This window comes from Prunus mume, linkage group LG5 (assembly GCF_029339155.1).
Source record: "Prunus mume cultivar Tortuosa linkage group LG5, ASM2933915v1, whole genome shotgun sequence".
NCBI classification, from domain to species: Eukaryota; Viridiplantae; Streptophyta; class Magnoliopsida; order Rosales; family Rosaceae; genus Prunus; species Prunus mume.
The window spans coordinates 23,544,216-23,571,978 of NC_142702.1; the positions used below are offsets into that span (position 1 = coordinate 23,544,216).

The 27,763-nt window shown below is 37.5% G+C and overlaps 1 protein-coding gene, 1 long non-coding RNA gene and 3 pseudogenes across 3 annotated transcripts; 1 reads left to right on the plus strand and 4 right to left on the minus strand.

Annotated features, from left to right (window-relative positions):
- Nucleotides 1–470: 470 nt before the first annotated feature.
- LOC107880937 (uncharacterized) lies at nt 471–2,403 on the minus strand. Of its 2 annotated transcripts, XM_016793535.2 has the most exons (3): nt 1,992–2,403; nt 972–1,417; nt 471–860 (listed from the first exon to the last, which is right to left on the minus strand). In XM_016793535.2, exons 1-3 carry the CDS (start codon nt 2,002–2,004, stop codon nt 588–590), a joined length of 732 nt encoding a protein of 243 aa, XP_016649021.2. In that variant the 5' UTR covers nt 2,005–2,403; the 3' UTR covers nt 471–587. The 2 variants fall into 2 exon arrangements, with proteins under 2 accessions (XP_016649021.2, XP_088909075.1); XM_089052949.1 differs by having other exon boundaries at nt 471–1,417.
- Nucleotides 2,404–2,408: 5 nt separating this feature from the next.
- LOC148917379 (uncharacterized) lies at nt 2,409–3,040 on the minus strand. The gene is made up of 3 exons (XR_016127201.1): nt 2,929–3,040; nt 2,746–2,853; nt 2,409–2,603 (listed from the first exon to the last, which is right to left on the minus strand). It is a non-coding gene; the product is annotated as an uncharacterized LOC148917379 (long non-coding RNA).
- Nucleotides 3,041–4,982: 1,942 nt separating this feature from the next.
- On the minus strand, nt 4,983–7,575 carry LOC103321750 (uncharacterized; annotated as a pseudogene).
- A 9,651-nt stretch (nt 7,576–17,226) lies between these two features.
- LOC148917380 (putative ubiquitin-conjugating enzyme E2 25) lies at nt 17,227–19,194 on the minus strand (annotated as a pseudogene).
- Nucleotides 19,195–19,328: 134 nt separating this feature from the next.
- Nucleotides 19,329–24,536, plus strand: LOC148917381 (uncharacterized; annotated as a pseudogene).
- The last annotated feature ends 3,227 nt before the right edge of the window (nt 24,537–27,763 follow it).

Below are 27,763 nucleotides of genomic sequence, written 5' to 3' on the forward strand. Positions count from 1 at the left end.
GTAAAAGTAATAAAATAACTGAAACCATCATGTGTATTAACTGGAAAAGGTCCGCAGATATCTGTGTGTATTATCTCAAGTAGTTTCTCACTTCTTATTGCCCCTTTCTTTCTGAGATTTGTTAGCTTTCCTTTTGCACATTCAATGCATGTTTTATCTTGTTCATGGTGATTAAGTGGTGGGAGAATTGATTCTTTGCTTAGGAGATTCATTCTTTCTTTTAAGACATGTCCAAGTCTCTTATGCCATAGTGTGAAAGATTCTGCATTACAAGGCTGTTTTGAACTTAACACATTTATCATCTCTGTACTTTGATTTGGTAATTTGCAGTTCAAACGAAACATTCCATCGATCAATAATCCATTACCAATAAACTTTTACTTCTGAAAATGGAGAAACCAGACTCATCAAAATCAAACTGTAAGTTTGATTTTACAAGCTTGATAACTGATAACAAATTCTTTGTCATAGAAGGAACATAAACGACATCAACTAATTCCAAAATAAAACCTGACTCCAACTCAAGACTAGCTAAACCAACAAAATCTACTCTAACTCTTTCTCCATTTCCCACGAACACCTTCAAGTCATCCTTGTTTGGCACCCTCTTTGTTTTGAATCCCTTTTCCCTGTTGTTTGTCCAACCAGCGCTTGTATCTTCTGCAATCTCTCTTTAAATGTCCAAATTTCTTGCAGAAGAAACACTTCAAACCTACTGGACCCGTGCCCTTTGCAGACTCATCTTTCCTTTGCTGCTTATCTGTGTTCTTGTTTTTGGTCCATTCCTTTGGTTTAAACTTAGTATCCTGCACCAAATACACTTGTTCTTTTCCTTTGTCCTTTCTGATACTTTGTTCTTCCTGCACACATATACCTATCAAATCAGCAACTGACCATATCTCCTTCTGAGCAATATAAGTAGTTTTCAGTTGTCTAAAAATGCTAGGTAGAGAATTAATAGCAAAGTGCACCATCATGGTTTCATCCACATGGACTTTTAGAGCCTTCAGCTTGTTTCCTATCTCAACCATGTTCAGAATATGAGTTCTTATGCAGCCTTCTCCATTGTATTTCATATCTGTCAGCTGGCTCATGAGTGAACCAATTTCAGCTTTCTTGGATCCTTGGAAGTTTTCTGCAATAGCTTCCATGAATAGCTTAGCACTCTCAGTTTCAATAATACTGCCTCTGACCTCTTCTGAAATAGACCTCCTCATGATCAGAATTGCCATTTTGTTGGCCTTAATCCACTTTGCATATTTAGTCTTAGTCTCAGCAGATGCATCAATCGCAGGTACTGATAGAGCTTCATCAGTAAGAACCATCTCATAATCCAGAAGTCCAAGAGCAATTTCCACATCTTCTCTCCATTTCTTATAATTTGAGCCAGTGAGAGTTCGAATCGAGTTATGATTGACTGTACATGTTTAAAACAAGATAAGCACTTTATATATAAATATCCCCAGAACTTTAATCAAACATACTTAATCACATCTTTGGACAATGATTCAAGCATGCTTATTGACACTGGAAAACGAGTAGATGTGGATTTCCTGAGCAAAAGATCTTCTACATCTTTAGACAGAAGAAAACCTTTCACTAATCCATATCTATCCATGTTCCATGTCGATCCACCATGATGCAAGACATATCAAACTGCTGACATCTTTGGACAGAAAGCCTTTCGACATGTTTTGCATCATGGTGCAAATTCTGATCATAAACCTTGAATATAGTGATCATGCAATGGTTGAGTCGCCGGCTTACTCAATCACAGCACAAGAACTGTAAGCAATGATCTGTAGAAAACTTTAAGAACATGATAAAGTTCATACTTTATACTGTTATCATGTTCATACTTTATAACTTAAAACTGTCAGTTATTTATTCTTAATTTTCCTGCACGAGTTTGTTAGGTATAACATGATATAACTTAAGCTCTGATACCACATGTTAATTCCTTTTAAAGCCATAACATGTTTAACACTAACCTGAGTCTGACATGGTGCTGGCGCAAGAACTGTATGATGCTGGAACAGATTGGCAGCGCAAGGTATAGAAGTTCTTCTCCTGAGAATCCGATCCTTATAGCTATAACTCTGATGGGTGAATTTCTGTTTAGCTGTGTTGTGTTATTCGGATCTAGGAGGGAGCCTTCTATTTATATGCATCTCTCTAAGTGTCTTGCCCATCAAGAAACACTTAGAGATATCCTTCATGCTATAGGATTAATCCATTCCAATCCTTGTAGAACTAGGAACCCTTAAGCCTTCATTATCCTTATTGAACACTGTTTGAGGCTTGCCTAATCGAGATAGGTTTTGAGTTCCTAATAAACAATAAGTCTTTGTAATCCTAAGTTGATTAGAAGATCACTTTAGTAGGTTTAATGTAATAAACCTTCTTACAAGTACAACGGAGAGTCAGGCATGATAAGAAAGAGTATAATCTTCAGGCCATATTCCCTTCTCTGCCTCACGGGGGTACAGAACTGCATTCTTCACGTTGAATCCAAGGGCGTCCTGTGTGCCTTGTATGGACTCCTTTCTACTTCCATTAAGGTTTTCCTTTTCCTCTGACACTGTAGATATCCAGATCCTATTCTGCAATGTCAATGGTTTCAGGCACAACAAGATGTTAAAAATAGTACTTTGGAATGACTATTTACATAAGGACAATGCTAATGCAAGTTCAAAACTGAAAATATATGAAAACAATATCCCACAATTTATGCATGCAAGGTACCTTAAATTCTTCATAAGCAAAAACACCGTTTGCATCAACATCTGCTTGGATCCAGAGATCCCTTGTCTCCTGGAAACCCTGTCCCGAAGGATGACCAATTAAATTAACCTGCAAAATGCCAATATGAGAAAGTCTTATCTTTCCATTTGAACTTTATTTTGTTTATTGGCTAATAGAACGAACCTGATGGAGTGCTTCTCAGAAAGCTGAGGATGTAATAAAATCACCATGGCTATCACCCTTCAAAAAGGCAAATGCATCATTTTCAGCCATTGAAGCTTTTCGGAGCTGGCGCGCTGTAAACCCCACAAGGAAAAAAAGATAAAGATAATCAGTATAGGATGTGGAAACTGTCTACACAATCAACCAGAGCTTGCATGCACTATAATATAGAATGCATCATTTTGGAAGTTTTTCAAACAGAGCTTATATGCACTACATATCTGACATGAACTAGGAGTTCTCTCCTTTTTGTGGCAAGGAATTAGAAGTAGGTAGAGAAAAGGTGAATGGATGATTTTAAAGGAACTAATATAGAAAATGGTCAATGAATTGCTCACCCTTAATATACCAAAAACAGCTTCATACCAACTAGTCTTTAGTGGTTTACGTGAATTATTGGGATTACAAAGCCAAATGAAGTCGACACCACAGATGTTTCCCCTATGATTGCGGTGGCTAACCCACCGTAGGATATAAAATACAAATATTCAGTTAATACAAATGATGAGCATTGTGGCAGCCAAGTAAATCACTGACTTGAAAATTGAAATCCAAAAACCACCTACCTTGTGAGCATCTGCATCAGTATATTGATAAGCAGTATCATATGTTGATGATCTAAGGAATTTGTACACATGGCCACGCTTACTTCCATTCCAGTCACTGCAGCGAGCATTACTCAAAAGAATACAAATATAGAATGAGCATGCCACAAAAGAAATCTTTTGTCATGGAACATTAATTAACTAAGAAAGACAAGACAGGAGACTCACCCACAGAGTATGATGGGCACGGGGTTTAGTTTGTTTTCATTCTGATAAGATTCCACAAATTGCAAAATTTTGTAAACCTATTCAAAATTTACAAGATATGAAGGTTAGTGTGATTCCTAGCGCAGCTATACACCATGATATGCACAAAAGTTGAACTTCATGGTAATTTTGAATACCTGATGCAATCTTATTATAGAGAGACTGGAATTGTGAGGAAATAACAAGTGCGTATTCACAATTAGCATTTCTTGCTGAACATTGCCTTTCTGGTTTTGTGAAAAGGGGGCAGCTAACTGAACATGTAGCAACTGAGCAACACGGTCTCCAAAATCATTAAACTGCAACTCTCGATAGTTTAGAACCCTAAAGCAGTCTCTTCGCACAGCAGTGAGCAAACCTGTATAGAGAAGATACAATAAGTCAAGCCACAGAACATGGAGTAGTACTTTAAAACGTTCATTTCAATCAAAACATTATTTCTGAGCTATAAACAAATTTGATAACAGTAATATTAGAAGCCCATATAACTGATACTAAACTTAAAGACCAGTCTGCAAGTAAGGCACAACTCCTTTGGAATTGCTAGGCTAAAGATAAAATCCAGCTGATATTTATAGCGAGCCAATGGCAGAATAACTCCTATATCTTTGACTTCTGACAAAATAGAGGGGTATGGGAGAAAATTGAGCTGGGGAAAAAACATATGAAAGAAAAACCCAATCCAAACGGAAAGTGTTGTGAAAAAGCACGCTGATGCATGAAACATGAATGTTGAATCCATCACATTAAACTAAATGTGTGCAGAAAAATGTAAAATTTTTGTCAGAACTTTCAAGTTATTCAGCATCTGTCTAATATTGAAGTTGGGAATAACATACGAATATGAACACAATCACGAATTTTACCTATGAGACAATGAGATAATGAGATTTAACTAAAATTGAATGATGTCAGATAAGTCCAATGTGTTAAAACCAATGTTTTCAAAGGCGAGGCGTTTTTAGTAGCGCTATGCGAGACGTAACCCTTGAAGCGTTGAGACGTAAGCCTTTTGAACATTAAGTTATTTTAATAAGAAATCAAACTGGAATAATACAATACGATTAAATTTTACAACTAATTCTTATTCAACCATAACAATCTTTTAAATATAATCAAATATAAGTACTAATTATCATTCAAAACATAATAATCAATCCCAAAAGATAAAATATTTATTCAACATCAAAACAAAAACATAATTCACTCATCCCACTCCTCAACACTAATATCATTCAAACTAGCATCACTATCGTATTGATCAACTGTATCAATATGAAAAAGATATTTCCCACTATTAAATGTTGAAGGATCTTTATCTATCTCATCATCTTCATCCATAAGCATCGCTCTTATGGACTTGCTTTTGACTTTCCTCTTACCTGTACATATGAACAATGAATTAAAATTATAAAATTTTGTGGTAATGAATTAAACACTAATTGTAACTTTCACTCCGTGATTTACTTTTCATACTTACTTGAGATTTCACCATCTTTTCTCTTTTTTGAAGATAACGAGGAAAGAAGAACATCATCGTCAAGAATACGATCATCATGAATAATAGGATCTTGAGTTCTAGGTTGGACAATAGGCTCTTGAGTCCTAACATGAATATTCTCGCTCTTGAGTCCTAGGATCACCAATAGGCTCCACAAAAATAGGCACTCGAGTATGTAGATCAGTTTCATAAGATTCAGTGGGCATATTTCTGATGACATCAACATCATATAATTCTTGAGAATTAAGCCAAATAAGTTCAGTTGGTTGAATTGGCTCTTCAACCTCAGCTATCCATTCATCATCGGACTCAATTTCATTCACCAATATTGGATCAATCTTTGACCTCCTTCTAATACTTCTCTCTCTTAGTGCTGTATTATACTTCACATATACTAGAGCATTGAGCTTTTGATGTTCAAGTCTATTTCTTTTCTTTGTATGAATCTAAAATGAATATAAACATACAAAATTAGATTTAGAAGCATCAAAATTTGAACAATAAATTAACAGAAGAACTTTACCTGCTCAAATGTGCTCCAATTCCTCTCACACCCAGATGCACTACAAGTAAGGCTAAGGACTCGAATAGCAAACTTTGTCAACTCAAGTGTGTCCTTTCCAAAACGCTTCCACCAATTTGCTAAATAAATAAAAAAAAACAAATCCATCTAATTAATTTTAACATTTATTTCAAGTGTTCATTATATACTCGAATGAAAATGAAAAAGTAAAGATTATAACCTGGAGTTCGTAGTTTCCTTGAATTCACAGCAAGACAACTTCCAAACTCTCATTTTGCCTCATCATACAAGTCCAACTAGATATCAGCAGCCATACGATCCTCAAAAGACAACATCCTAGTCATGCAATCTTCCAATCCTTTCCTCACTTCATCAGCATTAGAAAAGGTTTCTTCATAACGCAATTGAGGGTTCAAATAATAACCAGCAGCATGTAAAGGTTGATGGAGTTGTGGGCCCCATCTTTAGTCTATTTTTCTCCAAATTGGTTTATACTTTCTTTCCACTTTTCCACAATTAAAAGCAATCTTCTCTTTTGCAACATCCATTAACTCATAAATAAATCTCATAGCAGGTCTCTCCTCTGAATCAACTTCTCTCAAAACCGATACTAATGGAATAACACTTTTGATGCAAAAAGCAACACGAGACCAAAAATGAACATCATATAGTATAGTTGAGTGAGCCCTAATACCTTCATTATGTTGGACAAATGGCCCATTGTGCCATTCTCTAGAAGAAAACATTGCCTGAAGAGCTTTCTTTTGCTTATAGATGCTTTGAAGAGTAAGATAAGAAGTGGCAAACCGTGTGATTGCAGGGCGAATTATTTCTTTATTTTTCGTGAAAGATCTCATCAAAGCAAGAACCCATGTATGCCCATAAATAAACTTCACTACTTGCTTGGCTAGTCTAATTGTATCTTCAAAAACTTTCATTTTGCTAACATCTTCTAACATCAAATCAATGCAGTGGGCAGCACATGGAGTCCACCATAACTTCTTCCTTTTCTCCATAAGTTTCACTCCAGCATTCTTATAATTGGAAGCATTATCTATTATTACTTGAATGACATGCTCCTTTCCAACTTCTTTGACAACATCATCTAAATATTTGAACAATAACGTTCCATTTTTTATGGAATCAGATGCATCAATAGATTTAAAAAACCAAGTACCTGCTGGGCTATTCACAAGAAAGTTTATTAGTACTCTATTTTTACCATCAGTCCAACCATCATATATAATAGTACATCCATACTCTGCCCAAGCTTTCTTATGTTCTTCCATTATTGTATTAATGTCGCCAACTTCTTATTTAAGGATCCAAGTCCTTAGCTCATGCATTGATGGAGGTTTAAATCCTACACCATATGCGGCAATCCCTTTCACCAGGGGTAGCCAAAATGGATCATTTACAATATTAAATGGGAGTGCTCTAGAGAAGAAAAAACGACCAATCTTTCGACGAACTTCCTTTCTTTCTTCTTGTTTGTATGCTGAATTTAATGTACTTTGCCGAGCTTCTAAAGTGACAAATCTATCTATTGGTCCTTTTGATTTAGGTTGTACTCTAAGAGCCTCATTCCTTCATGATGGGAAGCACACACACCCATACATTTAATTTCACACGGTTAGAGTACGTGGGTGGGGTCCACCATATGCCACGACATTCCCAACCATGAAAACAGAAGCAGCAGGCAGGAAGCCGAAAACTTTGAAGTCAATTCCGTACAATTCTCTTGTCGGCAAATCAACACTTGACAGAAACATACACGGACAGTTCAATTAATGCAATAAAAAAATTGTAACATTCTCTCTTCATAAAAGGAATGATCCTCATCAGCAGAGCAGCAGCAATAGCAGAAGACGACTTGCCCAGATTTTATCCCACAGATGAAGAATTAGTGACCCATTACCATAATCTAAAAATATTGATAATATCGACAAAATATCAAGATTCATTTTTTTAGGTCACGGATATTTTAAAAAATATCCATACACATATCGTATAAATATTGATTTCAATAATTTCGCTCACACTTCAGCAATATTTTGTTAAAATATCACTATAATATCAATGTATTGAAAAAAAAGAAAAAAAAATACAAAACACACACTCAAGGGATTCGAACCCCTGCCATTTCACTCCTCCAACGCCTTAACCACCATGTTACTTATGTTTTTATGATAACATGCAAAGGGGAACTCTATATGGTAATAAGTCACTCATGTATCTTACTATGTGATGTATAAAGTGTAAAATATTGTAGTAAATCATTATATATAAATGATTCTGTGGTTTTTATTCAATTTTTATTGATATCGATAATATCCCGATATTTCCATTGAAATTTCCGTGTTTTTGGATTACCGATATTTCTAATACCATCGATATTTTGGACCTTGATTATAGCCAATGCTTCATGGTATTAATGAAATTTACTCTCTGTTGATAAAAATAAAAATAAAAACTTTGCTTCCCTCAAACAATACCTTTATTTAAAACCCAATGTTAATAGTTGATAGTCATATCCTTTTATACATGCATGCGATACATTAACGAATTTTGCTAAATCTGTAACCTGTTATATTAAAATACACTACCTATTTGAGAATGCACTTGCAATTCGTGGTATCATTCAATAATGATAACTAAACACGAAACTCTAGATTGTAAAGTGTTTTCCCTTGCAATTGTGGATTCAAAAAATGATTTGCTTATGAATTTAATCTTCTTGTTTTCAATGAAGTTTGTTGCTTCATACCTTACTTCCAGTTTTCTTTACATCAGATTGGAAGAGACTACTAAAAAGCTACAGTTTATAAGTTTTTTTTTGTGTGGTCAAAAACTCTAGTTTCATTCATCTTGGAAAAATACAAGCGAAAACAAATACTGAACGGAGGAGTGGACAAGGGTACCCCTCCCAAACACAAGCAAACTAAGGTGGGACCAGGTAGCCTACCCAATTGAGAACGTGCATGAGAGCAAGTGGAGCGATATCTAGTTACAGTTAAATTCACTTGACTCAGATATTGTTGTTACGTTCTCAGAATTGGACAAAATAAATAAAAACACATGAAATAGTTGTATAGCTCCTCAAACAAAATGGGACGTTTTCTCTTCCTCATAAATATACCATGTGCATTTGAGCTCTTACCTCCAGTGGTTTAGCTTTGCTACCCCTTTTCTCCCTTCTTTAGCCCTCACAACTCTCTCTCTCTCTCTCCCCTCTCCTTCTGTCAAGATGTCTAGCTCCTCAAACAACAACATTTCACTACCATTTTCCGTCGTTGATGAGCTGGCACCTGTAGATTTTGGCATAGGCTTTAACAACACTGGGCAAGACCAGCCAGTGGCCGCTTATCCAAACCCCAGCGCACTAGAAAGCTCTAATGCTCAAATTAATGAGAAGTTGCACAACCTCTTCAAAAGCCTGAAAGAAAGTGTCGCTGTAAGTTTGTTTCTTGTATGATAATGTGGTTAACTTGATTACCATATCCAGAACTCTTTAAATTTTTTTTCTTTTCTTTTTTCAGGATTCTACGTCTGAATTAAAATCCCAGTCTATTGAGCCACCAAAACCTACTCGAAGGCCAATCATACTCACAGATGCGCCGGTTAAGATCCAATATATAAATCTATAATATATATATATATATATATGTATAGGCTTCAATAGCCATCTGATTTCAAGTTACAGGAAGCAACTCAGGCTGGTCAATTACAGGATCACAGTACTCACAAAGTTTGCTTTTTTATTTCAAGTTACAGGAAGCAACTAGAAGATCACGAGGGCCCACCGCTCCGGCTGGTCAATTAACTGGAGTGCGTTTCAAACTGCCGGAAGCTTTTGATGGGGATGGTCTTGACGTTGAGAAGGTATATACAGCTTTAATCTACGTGTGAAGAGAGAGAGAGGAAGAAGGTGTACTGTACTAATTTTTATTATATATTTTTTTCATAGATCTTGACGTCATCGTCTTGATCATGGGCGGAACTAGGTAGAGGGCTACCATGGGCTCTAGCCCAGGTAGCCTTTTATAAAATTAAAATATATTACATATATTTTAATGTTATTCATCCCATAAAAACTTAGTAGCCCACTCAAATGTAGTTTTGTAACCCACTGTCCACTCAATTTTTGTAGGCATATAATCATGTTATATTTAATTTGTTTGCTCAATTAATAAAATAATCTCTTAATAAACACATGATTTTAATTCTCAACCTTTTACTATTTATCTCAATCTGTACTTTAATATATTTCTAGAAAAACTATAGAAACAGTAAGTACCCAAACAAAAATTGGTCCTTAGATTTTAAGTTATAACAACTTTAACTAGCCCACCCATTGAAAAATTCCTGATTCCGCCCTTGGTCTTGATTGGGATGGTGTTGACGTCATCGTCTGCTAAAACAGAATTTATAACATATATTTTTTTTCATAGATCTGTTTATGGGTTTGGGTCTTAAGCAATATGATTAAAATGGGCTCTGGGTAATGATCTGTATAGGTGAAAAAAGCTATGCATGCATGCCTAAAAATATAAAGAATCAGAAAAGAAAGCCCATATAAAGAATCAGAAAAGAAAGCCCAAAATGCATAATTTTCAATTTTTTATTTATTTAAAATTTGTTTTAAGTTATATATATTTATTAATATATATTTTTAATAACCGTATCCATGACATATCGTATCCTAGTTTTTTAAAATTTACAATATCCCTATGTCGTATCATATCGTAACACTATATTCGTATCCGTGTCCGTGCTTTAGGCTTTAATATGTAATAACTCTGGCCAAGAGTCATGGCATGCATTGATATATTTTTATACATATACACTAGCTACTGACATTCATGGCACATGATGAGATAACTAAAAACACTATAGGTGTCTAATAATATATACCTAACAACAATCCATTATTCGTGCCCCTTTAACTACTAGGCACTAATTAATAGTGCATTTAGCCACCCTCATCTTGTGCTACGAATGTCAGTAGCTATAATGTTGTTTTCACATAGTGTTTCTTACATGCTGTTGGATTACAAGTTAAGAGTATTTATCTTGACGTTGACAAGGTATATACAGCTTTAATCTGCATGTGAAAAGAGAGAGAGAGAGAGAGAGAGAGAGAGAGAAGATGTCGGCTGTCCTAATTTTTTGTTTGTGGTTGCCTACAGTTGGTGCCGCCAGAGGCAAACCAGAATCCAAATACTCAGACCAAACGCAAGTTCTCTTTCTTTCAAAGACTTGAAGGCTGGAGTATTGAGCGGAAATGGAGATCTAATGGAAAAAATTCTGACATGGTAATTTGACTAGTTGATTTGTCGCTCAGATATCATGCCTAAACTCAATCTTATAGAAAGTATTCAAATCCAACGATCAATTTGTCGTTCGGAGACTAATTGTATATTTTTTAAAGATACTGAAATGATTCTTGCAGTATTACCGGCAGGAAGAAACAAAATGGATCTTCCGATCTGTTGGTGAAGTCGTCAGATATATCATGTACGAAGAAGAACCAGCCAAGAAGAAAGGAAAAGAACAGGAACAAGTGAGTTAACAACTCAAATACATATTTAAGTTTGTAATATTATGCAACATTTGCTAATTTTGTTCATCGGCAGCGCGAAGATGGGTCTGAGATTAAGAGAAGTCGGAAGACGAACCTTAATCATTATAATGATAGCAGAGTTAGGAAGTCTCATCCAACCAATATGGAAATTGGCGGCCCCAGTCACGTCATGAATTGTGATGATTTCACTATTGATGATGTTGAAATGTCGGTGATGATGAACGCTGTTGGTTTTATCACCCTAAACCCTATGATCAAGAGTTGCGGGCCAATGCACGCTTCACAACTGATGATGCTCCAATGGTTGCAGATGGTCAAAGCTCTTATCTTGGTGATGACATGTATGCGATCATCGGGGATCTAAATCCTGATTGGGTGGATGAGAATCTAATCTAATGCTGCCCCAATGCTGAGGAGGTTTTGGCTGTCTCGAACAAAACAAGACAATGATTTTCTCTCCCATAAAAATAGAAGAAATGATTTTCTCTCTCCTCCATTTTTTTCCGGAGACGTAATTCCAGCCGCCTCTTTAATATCAAATATTTATTAAGGTGTAATAAATAAGGGTAATGATTTTTCTACTCCTATTTTATCCATTTACACTCTTTTTTTAGTTATAAAAAAGGAGTGTAAGTGGATAAAATATGAGAAATAGGAGTGGTGACATGATGACATGACATTGTCTGGTCAATTTTAGTTTTCACGTGTGGCATTCTTTCCAATTGTGGGTTGTTCACCTACTTTGTCCTATTATATCACCAAAAAATGCAGCGCAGTAGTGGGTCTTGGAAAAGGTTCAAAGTTAGAATCTCCCTCTGTGTCATAACTCATACATAACATTTGAGGTGTGAAACATCCTTCAACTTAATGTCTAAAATATCGATGATATCAGTAAACCACGAAAATTGTAAGAAAAACTTAGAAATTTTTATTGAAACTTTGGATGATATTTATTTAGTCAATTATCTATTAATTTATCACACAAAAAAAAAAAGGAAGGAAATGCATTGCATGATAGGTTTAACTGATTTAAGTTGATTATATAGCGAGCTGACAAACACTGTGAATGTAAAAAATATGTAGTAATTAATGAAAGAAGATTAAACACCCCATAATCATTTATATACAATTGTTTACCACAATATTTTAAACTTTATACATTGCATGATAAGATACATAAGTGACTTAGTACCATAGAGTTCCTCTTTGCGTATTATCACAACAACATTAGCAACATGGTGGTTAAGGCGTTAAAGGAATGAAATGGCAGGGATTCGAATCCCCTTTGTGTGTGTGCTTTGTGTTTTTTTTCCTTCCTTTTTTTTTTTCATTACATCGATATTTTCAATATTATAGTGATATTTTGACAAAATATTGCTGAAGTGTGAGCGAAATTATGAACATTGATATTTTTTGATATTATCGATATTTATACGATATGTTTATGGATACGTTCCGAAATATCCCCGACTCGAAAAAACGTTACTATCCTCGATATTTGATCAATATTATCGATATTTTAGACTATCTATCTCTTTTTTTTCCATCAATATTTGATAGAATTTGTAAAAATTATATGGACTATATTCATACATACATCTTTTGCATACCCAAATACGAGACCCATTTTATAGATGGGTTCTGTTCGTACTAGAATGAAATATTTTATGGTGAGTGAGCTTAGCTCCACTCCCCAAATAAGAACGCGGCGGTGAAAGCCTTGAAATTCAGCGGCACCCTCCGAGCAAATACAACGTCGTTTTCAAGTCGACGAAGACTTTCGTTGTAGGCACGAGACGCCTCGCATCCAAATCGGTTCCGACTCCCACCGTTGAAGTAGGGCTCCTTATTGAGAACCGGGCCGTGGATCGACACCGAACACGGAGGATCATCGATTGAGATAGGTTCCACTTCCCTTCCCTTTCACGCCACGTGTTGAGCGGTGAGGTAAACATACTCGCTCGCGTCGAGGTTGGGTTGGCCCTCGGCTGAGCGAGTGGTAGTGGACCTCGGGTGCGTAGAGTAATCGAAGGGAAGGCGATGTCAAAGAAGAAGAGCGTGTCGTGGTAGGGCGTGCGGAGGCTCGGACGACGACCTTGAAGAGGTCGATCACGGATCTCATAGGCACGCACGTACATGGAGTCCGCGAGGTTCTTCTCGAGAATCTTCCACTCCTATATAATCTTCTTACGGACCTGCCGACATCTCCGCCGTAGCCTTTTTGTTGTTGACGTAGTGGTGGTCGAGTGGTCGAAACGACATCCGTTTTGTTTGTTTTTCTTTTCTAATGATTAAAAACAACAAAAGCAAATTGACTTCAAGTCTTTGGCTTCTGCGTGCTTTGCTTCTGCTGCTTACATGTCTTTGGAATTTTTGTCGTGGTATATGGTGGGCCCCACTCACGCACCCCCGCTCACGAGAAGCTTCCTTTCATGAAACAATTCTTTAGTATGACCGTGACATTGATACTACTAATACACTCATGTATGTATACAACAATCTTGTAGGTATGACATAAGTCCATCATATAATAATATTGTCGGTCATCCAAATTAAACCTAGTAACATTACATAATAATGTGATCGTGAAACCTTAGTTTTGTATCACTTTCTATGCCTATATATATATATATATATATATTATTTTTTCTTTCCTAATCACTTCTTTTACTGAAATATGAGACCATTTTCTAGATGGATTCTATTTTAATGAGCAGTGTAATTAGAAAATGCTCTATGATTTTACTACAACTAGGATTGGCGTACCTAATCTTCCTAGCTAGATTGCATGATTCTTTGATGCAACCATGCATGGTCATTTTATTTTATCAGAATTAGGATTGGCGTCTTCCAAATTTAGTCTGTTCTTGGGCAGAAAAAGAAGCAAACATGAGCATGCATCTTTTATGTGATTGTGGGTCCGTCATTTTTTCTTGTGTCCCCACTCATAACGTAAGGTCGGGTTTCTTCTTGATTAAGTACTTGCAATGTATCATCCAGCATACACATCCCTTGTGATCTTCTACAAACGATTGCCTGTTATATACCATAGTTCCTTCCTATGCTGCTATTAGTTTTTGTCCTGTCTCTTGCTATGATTTTGAAGCAACAAGTCAAAAACTAATCACATCATCAATTCATACTTAGGATTTCAAAAATCCAGTTGTTTCTCGTAATCATAACACGTTACAGCTGACAGCAGCACACATGTTCCAGCTCCTTGCCTGAATGAAGAATATCATACAGAAAATTCCCAAATCTAAATTGCTATTTTCTCTCTTTCCCAGACCATACTTCCAGAAAATTGAATTCACAAACACAAGTAGGCCAGAAGGGACGTTTCTCTGTTGGCTATACACATTCCCTGCAGATATGCAATTTTCCTCTCTGCTCTACTATATGTTTATCAGCAAGTTAAGTAGGGTTTATGACTGAGAACACCACATCCCTTCTGTTGAGAGTACAACGGAGAGTCAGGCATGATCAGAAAGAGTATAATCTTCAGGCCATATTCCCTTTTCCGCCTCAGGGGGGTACAGAACTGTGTTCTTCACGTTGAATCCAAGGGCGTCCTGTGTGCCTCGTATGAAGTCCTCTCTACTTCCATTAAGGCTTTCCTTTTCATCTGACACTGTAGATATCCAGATCCTATTCTGCAATGTCAATGGTTTCAGGCACAACAAGATGTTAAAAATAGTACTGTGGAATGACTATTACATAAGGGCAATGCTAAGCAAGTTCAAAACTGAAAATATATGAAAAACAATATCCCACAATTTATGCATGCAAGATACCTTAAATTCTTCATAAGCAAGGACACCGTTTGCATCAACATCTGCTTGGATCCAGAGATCCCTTGTCTCCTGGAAACCCAGTCCCGAAGGATGACCAATTAAATTAACCCGCAAAATGCCTATATGAGAAAGTCTTATCTTTCCATTTGAACTTTATTTAGTTTATTGGCTAATAGAACGAACCTGATGTGGTGCTTCACAGAAAGCTGGGGATGTAATAAAATCACCAGGGAAATTAATTAAATTTCAAGTCAGATAACTAGTGAGTATGTACGTATTTTAACGATTCAGTTTAAGTGATCACATGACATTGTCTGGTCAATTTTAGTTTTCACGTGTTTTGGCATTCTTTCCAATTGTGGGTTGGTCACCTACTTTGTCCTATTTATAGTCTGAAATATCGATAATATCGACGAAATATCGAGGATAACAAAGGGGATTGAACCCCTCCCATTTTACTCCTCCAACACTTTAACCATCATATATCACTTATGTTTTAGTAATAATATGCTATAATATTTATATTTATATGGGTGACATGTTAACTATTACATGCAAAACTATTTTGGGGATTTATCATTTGATGAATACTCTTCACAATACACTTAATCTACACATAGAGATGATGAAGATAGTGAAAAATTTGAACCTCATAGGAACTCTATGTGGTACTAAATCACTCATGTATCTTACCATGCAATGTATAAAGTGTAAAATATTGTAGTAAATCATTATATATAAATGATTATGGTGTGTTTAATCTTTTTATTAATTACTACATATTTTCTACACTCACAGTGTTTGCCAACTCGCTGTGTAATCAACTTAAATCAGTTAAATCCATCATGTAATGCATTTCCTTCTTCTTTTTATTTTTTTTATTTTTATAAACTAATAGATAATTGATTAAATAAACATTCTCCAAAGTTTCAATAAAAATTTCCAAGTTTTTCTTACAATTTCCGTGGTTTTTATTCAATTTTTATCGATATCGATAATATCCCGATATTTCCATCGAAATTTCCATGTTTTTGGACTACCGATATATCCGATATCATCGATATTTTAGACCATGGTCCTATTATATCACCAACAAGGGCAGTGCTATAGTGGTTCTTGGAAAAGGTTTAAAGTTAAAATCTTACTCCGTGTCATGACTCATACATAATATTTAAGGTGTGAAACATCCTTCAACTCAATGTCTAAAATATCTATGGTATTAAAAATATTGGTAGTCCAAAATATGGAAATTTCGATGGAAATATTCGTAAACCACGGAAATTGTAAGAAAAACTTGGAAATTATTATTGAAACTTTGCATGATATTTATTTAGTCAATTATCTATTAGTTTATCACCCAAAAAAAAAGGAAATGCATTGCATGATGGGTTTAACTTATTTAAGTTGATTATATAGCGAGCTGACAAACACTGTAAGTGTAGAAAATATGTAGTAATCAATGAAAGAAGATTAAACACCCATAATCATTTATATACAATTATTTACTACAATATTTTAAACTTTATACATTACATGGTAAGATACAAGACTGACTTAGTACCACAGAGTTCCTCTTTGCGTATTATCACAAAAACATAAGCAACAAGATTGTTAAGGCGTTAGAGGAATGGAATGGCAGGGATTCGAATCCCCTTTGTGTGTGTGCTTTGCGTTTTTTCTTCCCTTTTTTTCCATTATATCGATATTTTCGATATTATAGCAATATTTTGACAAAATATTGCCGAAGTGTTAGCAAAATTATCGACATGGATATTTTTCGATATTATCGATATTTATACGATATGTGTATGGATACGTTCCGAAATATCCGTGACTCGAAAAAACGTTATTATCCTCGATATTTGATCTAAATTATCGATATTTAGACTATATATCTCTTTTTTTTTTCCATCAATATTTGATAGAATTTGTAAAAATTATATGGACTATATTCATACATACATCTTTCGCGTACCGAAATACGAGACCCATTTTATAGATGACTTATGTTCGTACTAGAATGAAATATTTTTTGGTGAGTGAACTTAGCTCCACTCCCCATATATGAACGCGGCGGTGAAAGCCTTGAAATTCAACGGCGCCCTCCGGAGCAAATACATCCTCGTTTTGCAAGCCAAAATGAAAACTTTCTCGTTGTAGGCCCGAGACGCCTCTCATCCAAACCGGTTCCCGGCTCCTGCTTCGTTGAAGTAGGGCTCCTTGTTGAGAACCAGGCCTTGGATCGACACCAGAACCTGGAGGATCATCGATTGAGATAGGTCCCACCTCTCCTACCCTTTTCATGGCCAGGTGTTGAACACGCTAAGGTAGACATACCCGCTCGCGTAGAGGTTTGGGTTGGGCCTCAGCCTGAACGCAGTGGTAGTGGACCTCGGGCGGGTGGGTCGGGTAATCAAAGGGAAGGTGATGTCGAAGAAGAAGAGCGCGTCGTGGTAGGGCGTGCCGTTGGCTCGACAACGACAACCCCTGAAGAGGTCAACGTAGGTCTCGTAGGCGCGCCATAGATGGAATCCGGAGGTACTTCTCCGAATCTTCCACTCTGCATGATCTTCTTGTGGACCCGCCACCGCAGCCGCTTTTGTTGTTCACGTAGTGGTGGTGCGAGTGGTCGAAAACGACGCGTCAAATTGCTTGAATACGTTGGGCTTCGATGTCATCATCTTTGGCGTCACGAAGAAGCAAAGGGGCCATCATAGTTCCGTTTTCTTTCAAGACTCTTTGGTGATTGGACGAATGTGGACTGTTGTGACTGTGCTTTCAAATTTTTTTTTCTATTGAACTGTGCTTTCATTGATACCAAAAACAAAATAAAACGAAATAGTCAAGGCTGCGGGGCCACTTGGATTATGGACATAACAGACGGTGATTAGAGCTTTTCGTCTGATTAGGGTAAACAAGTAATGAGTTGAGAATAAGTTGGTAATCTGCTAACTAATGGATTAGGTTGGCCTGGCGTAGTGCCAAGTGACTTGTGGTGAGTGGCTTTGGCTTAATAGTTTTGTTTTGTGCATGTTTTTGATGTGGGGAAGAATTTAAGCAAATTCCTAAAAAATATTGCTTATGTTGTACATTAATTACTACTCCTTAGATACTGTCCTGATTTTGATCAGGAGATCCTTCACTTCAACATGTAACAAAGTGAGAAAAAGTGAAGAAACAAATTTAGAGTTTCAATCAATGATTTGCAATTTGACAAGTTCTTGAAATATGCAAAATCTTTGGATGAATCTTTAATCCAAAAGAAAAGGGGGAAATATGGAAAGTAGAAGCAGCCAACTTGGCAAAGAACATCAACATAAAACAAAGATTAATGCAATCTTAACACAAGTACATGATAAACACCAAAAAGATACCAGCATTCCTTAAAGTCAAAAGGGTGGATTGTTTAGGCGTTTTTGATGAGGCTCCAAGTCAGGTTGGGACTTCTTTGGTGGATGATTTGTTAGGGGTGTCTACGCCCCACTTGATTTGTGTTGGTTAGTTTGTTTTGTTTGTTTGGTGTTTTCCCTCCAATTCACCACACACACACACACACACAAAAAAGAAAAAAAAAAGGGTGGATTGTTTTGTTGGTGCAAAGGTGAAAAAATCAATACTCACAACCATAGTCTAAAATATCGATAATATCGACGAAATATCGAGGATATTATCGTTCTTTCGGGTCATGGATATTTCGGAACGTATCCATACACATATTGTATAAATATCGATAATATTGGAAAATATTGATATCAATAATTTCGCTCACACTTCAGCAATATTTTGTCAAAATATCACTGTAATATCGCTATAGTATCGATGTAATGAAAAGAAGGAAGAAAAAAAACATAAAGCACACACGCAAGGGGGATTCGAACCCCTGCCATTTCACTCCTCCCACGCCTTAACCACCATGTTACTTATGTTTTTGTGATAATACGCAAAGGGGAACTCTATGTGGTACTAAGTGTCACGGCTCACATGTTCAAGGCCCAACCCGTCTGATTGATCATTCTAGACCTCTTAGCCCATATGTCTAGATTCGTTGTACAGTAGTAGGTAGACTACGGTTGGTGACAGTAGTTGGTAGATGCCGGTAGGTGACATTGTATCTTAGCCACCTAAAGCTCGAATCATTCGAAGAAGCATGTCGAAGAGCGGATCCGATGTGGAGACAGATATGTCCAAGGTCAACTTGGAACGTGGGGGCAAATCAAAGAGGGAACGATCTAGAGATGTGATAGCCGTGATGGATAAGCGACTTTTTAAGATGGAAAATGCCATGGTCGAGTTCGATCAGCGACTCGAGGAGGACGTCCTTACGAAGGTGGGCTTTGAAACTGTGGTGGATGAGCTTCAAGGCCAATTCCAAGGAGCCCTCAACTCCGCGATAGACAACATCAAGCTAGATGTCCAAACCAAGCTGGATCACTTCTTAGCGGGGCTTACTTCGTTTCATGATGAGCTGAAGAATGTGAAGGGAGATTGGGCCTTGTGCAAGGAAGCTGTTTTGAACAAGACCCGGACTCCGAAAGAACCCAAGGTTTTAGATTCATTCAAGCCCAAATCCTATAATGGGAAGAGGGAGGAGAATGAGCTGGACACGTTTTTATGGAATATCGAAAGGTATTTCAAGTATCTGAAGCACGAGGATGATGAGTCCAAGATCAATACGGCAACGTTGTTTCTCACCAACAATGCTCTCATGTGGTGGCGTCGTCGATCTATGGAGATCGAACAAGGTACATTTACACTTGAGACTTGAGATGAATTTAAGAAGGATATTATGTTGCATTTCTATCCATTGAATGCCAAGTATGAGGCAAAAAAGAAGCTGAGATGGCTAAAGCAAATGGGGAGCGTGAAGAACTATGTCGCCACGTTCACCAACCTGTTGTTCGAGGTGCCTAGCATGACGGATGAAGACAAGCTCATGTACTTCATGAGTAGCCTACAGAATTGGGCCAAGCTGGAGTTACAAATGAGACACGTCCAAACCTTGTCAGAGGCAATTGCTGCAGCTAAGTCTCTTGTTGAGTTCAAGAAAAAGGATCAAGGCGACTCCAAGTTCAAAAGAAAGAAAGATGGCAGTCGATCCAGTGGGGGAGACAACAAGCCAAAAAAAGGTAGCAAGTCAGGAGACAAGTCTGACGGTCACAAGTCATCCGGGAAGAATAATGACAAAGGTGACAGGGGGAAAGACAAGTCGAAGCTAGCTTGCTACTTGTGCGTTGGAGCGCACATAATGCGAGATTGTCAGCAAAAGAAAGCTCTAAATGCTATGAACCAAGAGAAGGAAGAAAAGGCCGACAGGGAAGTAAGAATGGGGGTCATTCACCGCTTCAATGCCGTACAATGACAGGACCTGCCCGGAAATCCTAAAAAATCGGGACGAATCCCGTCTTGTCACCGACATCACCCCGATGCTGGGCCCACTTACTAAAAACCGAGACTTTCTACTAAAATTTTGGCAGTCTCCCCTGTAAATTGAACAATCCCAACACATTTCAACCTGCATAACAAACACAATATAATCCCAACCAGCAGCATGCATTCAACATTCAACAGTATACACTAAATGGCCTCCGGCCTCACATGTATAAACTAACATGGGCGATAACAGAGCATCTAACGAATTTAGTTTACAAGAACAGCCAGTTGAGTAAAAAGAAATTACTCGAAGCCTAATCTACTGATGTTCACGATTCGGGGCTTCGAACACGGCTTGCAACTCTCCTTGAGTGACTACTGTCTGGGGGGCGCAAAACAGAAAACATGAGAGTGAACAAAAACAAAGTTTGCATTCAAAACAACATAATAACCCCACCGTGTAAAAATAAAGCTCAAAACATACAGATTCATAGCTTTTATTTAATGATCAAAAACATCATTCTATGAAACCCTTTGAACTCAATCACTGTACCCATAACCTTTATTCACAAAATTTCATACAGCTTTTACCAACCCACTTTATATACTTTAAGTGATTAAAACTCTCTCTCTCTCTCTCTCTCTCTCTCTCACACACACACACATATATATATATAAAAATATATAAATATACATAATATTTATCACACAACTTAGGTACCGGAGAAACAATCCAATCGGGGGATTGCTTGGCTAGCCCGTATGATTTCCTGTTGCTATCCTGCATCTAAGGATGAGCAGTCCAACCGGGGGACGAAACTCCATAGCTCATATGCCGAAAAATCTAACGCCATGTGTAGCTCTAATACTAAGTCCTACGCACGCAGACTACATCATCACAGGCCGAAAATTCCAACGTCATGTGTGCTGATTCATAACAATTCATAGGGTCTCACACACCGGAAATTCCAACGCCATGTGTGGGAAGCCTAGTAACTAGGGAATGGTACTTACATAGTGTAATTAAACATCTTCCCTCAATAACCCATCATACCCAACTCTCAAATCCCCCAAATTCAACTTCAAATTTCCAATCAAAATCATATTCTCAATTTAATATTACTAATATCTCCACCTATTAATTTCTCAAACTTTAATCCAAAATATCTGTATGTATATATATAAACCCATTCCAGGCATATCCTTTCAATCATAAAAAATAATGCACATTTAAAATAAATGTCCACTCACAAGTAGTCTCACGCTGCCTGACCTTGAGAGGGTCCACTGCCGCATACGAGCGGTCGGAGTACCTATTTCGAGATATGAACCCTTAATTAATATAAAATTATTTCAAAACGGAATTCACAAATTAAATACTTATTTCCCCAAATTCCCGGTGCGTGTACGTAGGACAAGGTATTCTAAGGTCTGACTACGGGTTAGGAAATACGTCTTGAAAGTTTGATCAGCAATGGACGGTCGGATTGCTCACAATTGGACAGTTATCGAAAACCACAAACTTCGAATTATTGAATCAGAACATCCGGGCTTCTGCTTCACGATCCGCGAATTCCTACATGATTCTAGGAGTGCCTAGATCAACATATATTAATTTGGACTCGATCTAACGGTCCAAATATATCGAACCTGGATAACGCACAATATGTGATATCCGTTCGAGGTTCAAACATCAACCGAATTGGAATTCGAAGGTACCTATGCGCTCATGACCGGAATTTCACTTTGAAATTCGGCCAAAACCTAGGTTTCAAAATCGGTTTCCTAGACGTAAAATCGATCCAATCCTATGCAACAGATAGTGAAAGCTATGAAAAAGAGTAAGAAACCTCACTTGTTTCACCGGGATTGGGCGACTGTGGTGGTGGCTCAACGACGAAATTTTTTATTGAACCGAGAAAGCGTGGCGGGAATTCGAGGTTTCCACCGGGAAAATTGGTGGTTCGGGTTTGGGGCTTTTAGAGGAGTCGATCAGACCGGTCCGGCCCCGGCCGTGGTGGAGCCGAGAGAATCGAGAGAGAGAGAGATCGGAGTCGAGAGTGAGGAGAGAGAGAGAGAGAGAGAGAGGAAATCTGATATTTTTAAAACTAACTTCGAAATATTTACAAGTTTGCCATTGGACTTATTTTAGTCGCCATTTCTTCATTACAACTACGATTCAAGTCTACCATGTGTCTACGGACTCGTCTCAGTACGACCTACATAAACATATCACTCGTTGTCCCAAAATCCTACTAGATAAAAAATGACCAAAATACCCTTACCCTAAGGGTAAAATCGTAATTTCAGTTAAATATTTTAAATAGGGAATTAAATTTGGAGTCGGGGGTGTTACATACATGCCAAAGTCGCTCAATCATAGGTTCAAGCTAAAGGAGTGATGTTCGTCGACGCCATGGTGAATGGCAAGACAACCCGTTGCCTGGTGGATACAAGTGCCTCGCACAACTTTATGTATGTGCAAGAAGCAAAGAGACATAGGTGTCGAATCTTGGAGGAAGCATGCAGTATGAAGACGATGAATTCAACTACCAAACCAATTGATGGAGTAGCTCATGGTGTGGCACTACACATTGCTGCTTGGAAGGGAGTAGCTGACTTCTCCGTGATCCCGATGGATGACTACGATATCGTGCTAGGAATGGAGTTCATGGACGAGGTAAAAGCATTTCTCATTCTATTTTACAATACTATGTGCATTGCACAGGGGGGAGTAATGTCATGCATGGTGCCAGTGGTGAGGCAACAAGATGAGTCGAAGCTCTTATCAGCTATGCAACTTTCCTGGTCTTGGAAGAGGGGCGAACCGATGTTCCTTGCAACTATGAAGATGGACACAATTGAGAAGGAAGTCAAACCAGTCCCGAAAGTGGTGGAGGCAGTCCTTAAGAATTTTGCAGATGTCATGCCCAAGGAACTGGCCAAAACCTTACCGCGTAAGAGAGAGGTGGGTCATGCCTTCGAGGAGTTGAAAATGGCACCTATGGAGGAACCAGTGTTGAGACTACCCGATCTTAGCAAACATTTTGAGGTACACAATGATGCATCAGATTTTGCTATTGGTGGTGTATGCATGAAATATGGATCTCCATTGGCTTTCGAGAGTCGGAAGCTCAATGACACAGAGCAGAGGATACGAGAGGGCTTGTTGCATGACCCCCAAGCCAAAAGTCTGTTAGAGCTTGTCAAAGATAGGAGGACAATAAGATTTTGGCTTGATGATGGTGCTCTTTATGCAACAAGGAAAAAGATCTATGTTCCAATGTGGGACAATCTGAGGCACTATAGGAGTGCCAACCAGCGAGATTGGGCAAAGCTGTTGGATGTTGCTCAGTTCTCATACAACTTGCAGCGGTGGAAGTCAATAGGGTCAAATCTTTTTGAGTTGGCAACGGGACAACAACCTATAACACTGAACACAGTGATGTCAGGCTACACGGGGAGTAGACCAGCTGCATACAAGACGGCCAAGGAGTGGCAGGTGATTAATGAGCTAGGTCAGGCTCAATTGAAGAAGGCAACTCGGAAGATGAAGAAATTAGGGGACAAGCATAAGCGAGATGTTGTGTTCCAACCAACTGATATGGTCTTTGTGAATCTCAACCCCTCTCAACACAAGTCCACTAGAAGATTGTACAAGGCATTGTTGAGGAGATATGAGGGCCCATTTCCTATCATCCGAACAATGGGAAGAGCCGCTTACCGTGTGGAACTACTACCCCAATTAAAGATCCATCCGGTGTTCCATGTAAGCAATCTCAAGCCCTACCATGCCAATCTTGAGGAGCCAAGTCGTGGAGAATCTCAACGAGCTCCATCTTTGATGGTAACTTCGTTTGATAGGGAGGTTGAGTGCATTATGGCCAAGAGAGAGGTGCGACGCAAAGGTGTACCAAGGTACTTTGAGTACTTTGTCAAATGGAAGAGTCTTTGTGGAAGTACAAAGACATCATTGAAGCATTAACGAGAAGGATCTACTGCGGCGACGAGGACGTCACCATATTAAGTGGGGGAGAATGTCACGGCCCACATGTTCAAGGCCCAACCCGTCTGATTGATCATGCTAGACCTTTTAGCCCATATGTCTAAATTCGTTATACAGTAGTAGGTAGACTACGGTTGGTGACAGTAGTTGGTAGATGCCGGAAGATGACATTGTATCTTAGCCACCTACTGTGGTAGTAGGTGGGATAAGAAAAGTATATGAGGAGGATGTCACATTGTATATCCTCACCTCACAACTTGTAAAGCATTTGAGTAGCAATACAAGCATATATTCTCCCAAACTCTTTTAAGCATTCTTATCTTTCTTGCTCTTTCGATTGTTCTTGCTTGGTTCGATCTTGTGTTGTAGGAAGGAGGCTGACTTAGCTTGTTCGAGAGGCAATCAAGTCCAAGATCGCACGAAGGAAGACTTCAAAAAAGTCATCCCGTGACATAAGTCACTCATGTATCTTACCATGTGATGTATAAAGTGTAAAATATTGTTGTCAATCATTATATATAAATGATTATGGTGTGTCTAATCTTCTTTCATTAATTACTACATATTTTCTACACTCACAGTGTTTATCAGCTCGCTATATAATCAACTTAAATTAGTTAAACCCATCATGCAATGCATTTCCTTCCAATTTTTTGTGATAAACTAATAGATAATTGTCTAAATAAACATCCTCCAAAGTTTCAATAAAAACTTTCAAGTTTTTCTTACAATTTCTGTGGTTTTTATTCAATTTTTATTGATATCGATAATATCCCAATATTTCCATCGAAATTTCCGTATTTTTGAATTACCGATATTTTCAATAGCATCGATATTTTGGACCTTGATTATAGCCAATGCTTCATTGTATTAATGAAATTTACTCTCTTTTGATAAAAATAAAAACAAAAACTTTGCGTCCCTCAAACAATACCTTTATTTAAAACCCAATGTTAATAGTTGATAATCATATCCTTTTATACATGTATGCGATACATTAACGAATTTTGCTACATATATAACCTGTTATATTAAAATACACTATCTATTTGAGAATGCACTTGTAATTTGTGGTATCATTCAATAATGATAACTAAAAGCGAAACTCTAGATTGTAAAGTGTTTTCCTTTGCAATTGTGGATTCAAAAAATGATTTGTTAGTCGTGAGTATAGTTCGCAGCTCATGAATTTAATCTTCTTGTTTTCAATTAAGTTTGTTGCTTCATACCTTACTTCTAGTTTTCTTTACATCAGATTGGAAGAGACTACTAAAAAGCTACAGTTTGTAAGTTTAAGTTAGGCCTAAGCCTAGGGGTGGGCACGGTACGGTATTGAGCTCGTACCGCTACCGATATCAAAAATTAAAACCGGTATGATACGGTATGAGATTATCGTTTACTAAAGTTGGTACCATACCGTACCGTGCCAAATCGATATCGGTGCGGTATTGAGCTCGTGAGTCGTACCGCTACCGATACCTGAAATTAAAACCGGTATGGTATGGTAAGGGATTATCGGATTGTGAAGTGTTTTCCTTTGCAATTGTGGATTCAAAAAATGATTTGTTAGTCGTTTTCAGTTGGACAAAATAATTATAATTATAAAAATAAATAAAAAAAGCTTAGAAATAGTTGTATTGCCAGAACCACCTTGCTCCCGTTCATGTCTCTTAAGAAATCACGTCTCCTCCCAAAATCGTCTCTATAAATGGCGCCCTTGCCCCTATCCAGACCATGTGCATTTGAGCTCTTACCTCCATTGTTTTAGCTTTGCTACCCCTTTTCTCCCTTCTTTAGCCCTCACAAATCACTCTCTCTCTCTCTCTCTCTCTCTCTAGAGGATGTCTAGCTCCTCAAACAACAACAACACTGGGCAAGACCAGCCAGTGGCCGCTTATCCAAACTCTAGCGCACTAGAAAGCTCTAGTGCTCAAATTAATGAGAAGTTGCACAACCAACTCGTCAAAAGCGTGAAAGAGAGTGTTGCTGTAAGTTTGTTTCTTGTATGATAATGTGGTTAACTTGATTACCATATCCAGAACTCTTTATTTTTATTTTTTTCTTTTTTCAGGATTTTAAGTCGAAATTAAAAGCCCAGTCTTCTGAGCAACCAAAACCATATACTCGAAGTCCCACCACTCCGGCTGGTCAATCAACTGCAGTGCGTTTCAAACTGCCGGAAGCTTTTGATTGGGATAATCTTGACGTTGCGAAGGTATATACAACTTTAATCGTCGTTTGCTAAAACAGAACTTGTAATATATATATATATATATATATATATTTTTTTCATAGGTCTGTTTATGGATTTGGGTCTTAAGCAATAGTATTAAAATGGGCTCTGGGTAATGACATGTTTAGGTGAAAAAAGCTATGCATGCCTAAAAATATAAAGAATCAGAAAAGAAAGCCCAAAACACTATATGTGCCCAAAACCGTATCCATGACATATCATATCCTAGTTTTTGAAAATTTACAATATCCCTATGTCGTATCATATCGTAACACTGTATTCGTATCCGTGTCCGTGCTTTAGGCTTTAATATGTAAAAACTCTGGCCAGGAGTCATGGCATGCATTGATATATTTGTATACATATACACTAGCTACTGACATTCATGGCACATGATGAGATAACTAAAAACACTATAGGTGTCTGATAATATATACCTAACAACCACCATTATTCGTGCCCCTTTAACTACTAGGCACTAATTAATAGTGCATTTAGCCACCCTCATCTTGTGCCATGAATGTCAGTAGCTATAATGTTGTTTTACGTAGTGTTTCTTACATGTTGTTGAATTACAAGTTAGAGTATTTATACTGCTAATAGAATCGTTGCTTAAATTTTTTGTATGTGGTTGCCTACAGTTGGTGCCCCCAGAGGCAAACCAGAATCCAAATACTCAGACCGAACGCAAGTTCTCTTTCTCTCAAAGACTTGGAGGCTGGACTATTGTGCGGACAAGGAGAGAGAATGGAAGAAATTCTGACATGGTAATTTGACTAGTTGATTTGTCGTTCAGATATCATGCCTTAATTAGTTCATTGATGTTCCCAAAAACTCTACTACACTAATCAAATATATATGGTTCTTGTATGATCATTTATGCACTCATTGGTACGCATGAAAAGTACATATTATATACTTGTTGTATTGGTTACATATATGCAGTTCTTGTATAGTTCATGATGTCAATGTG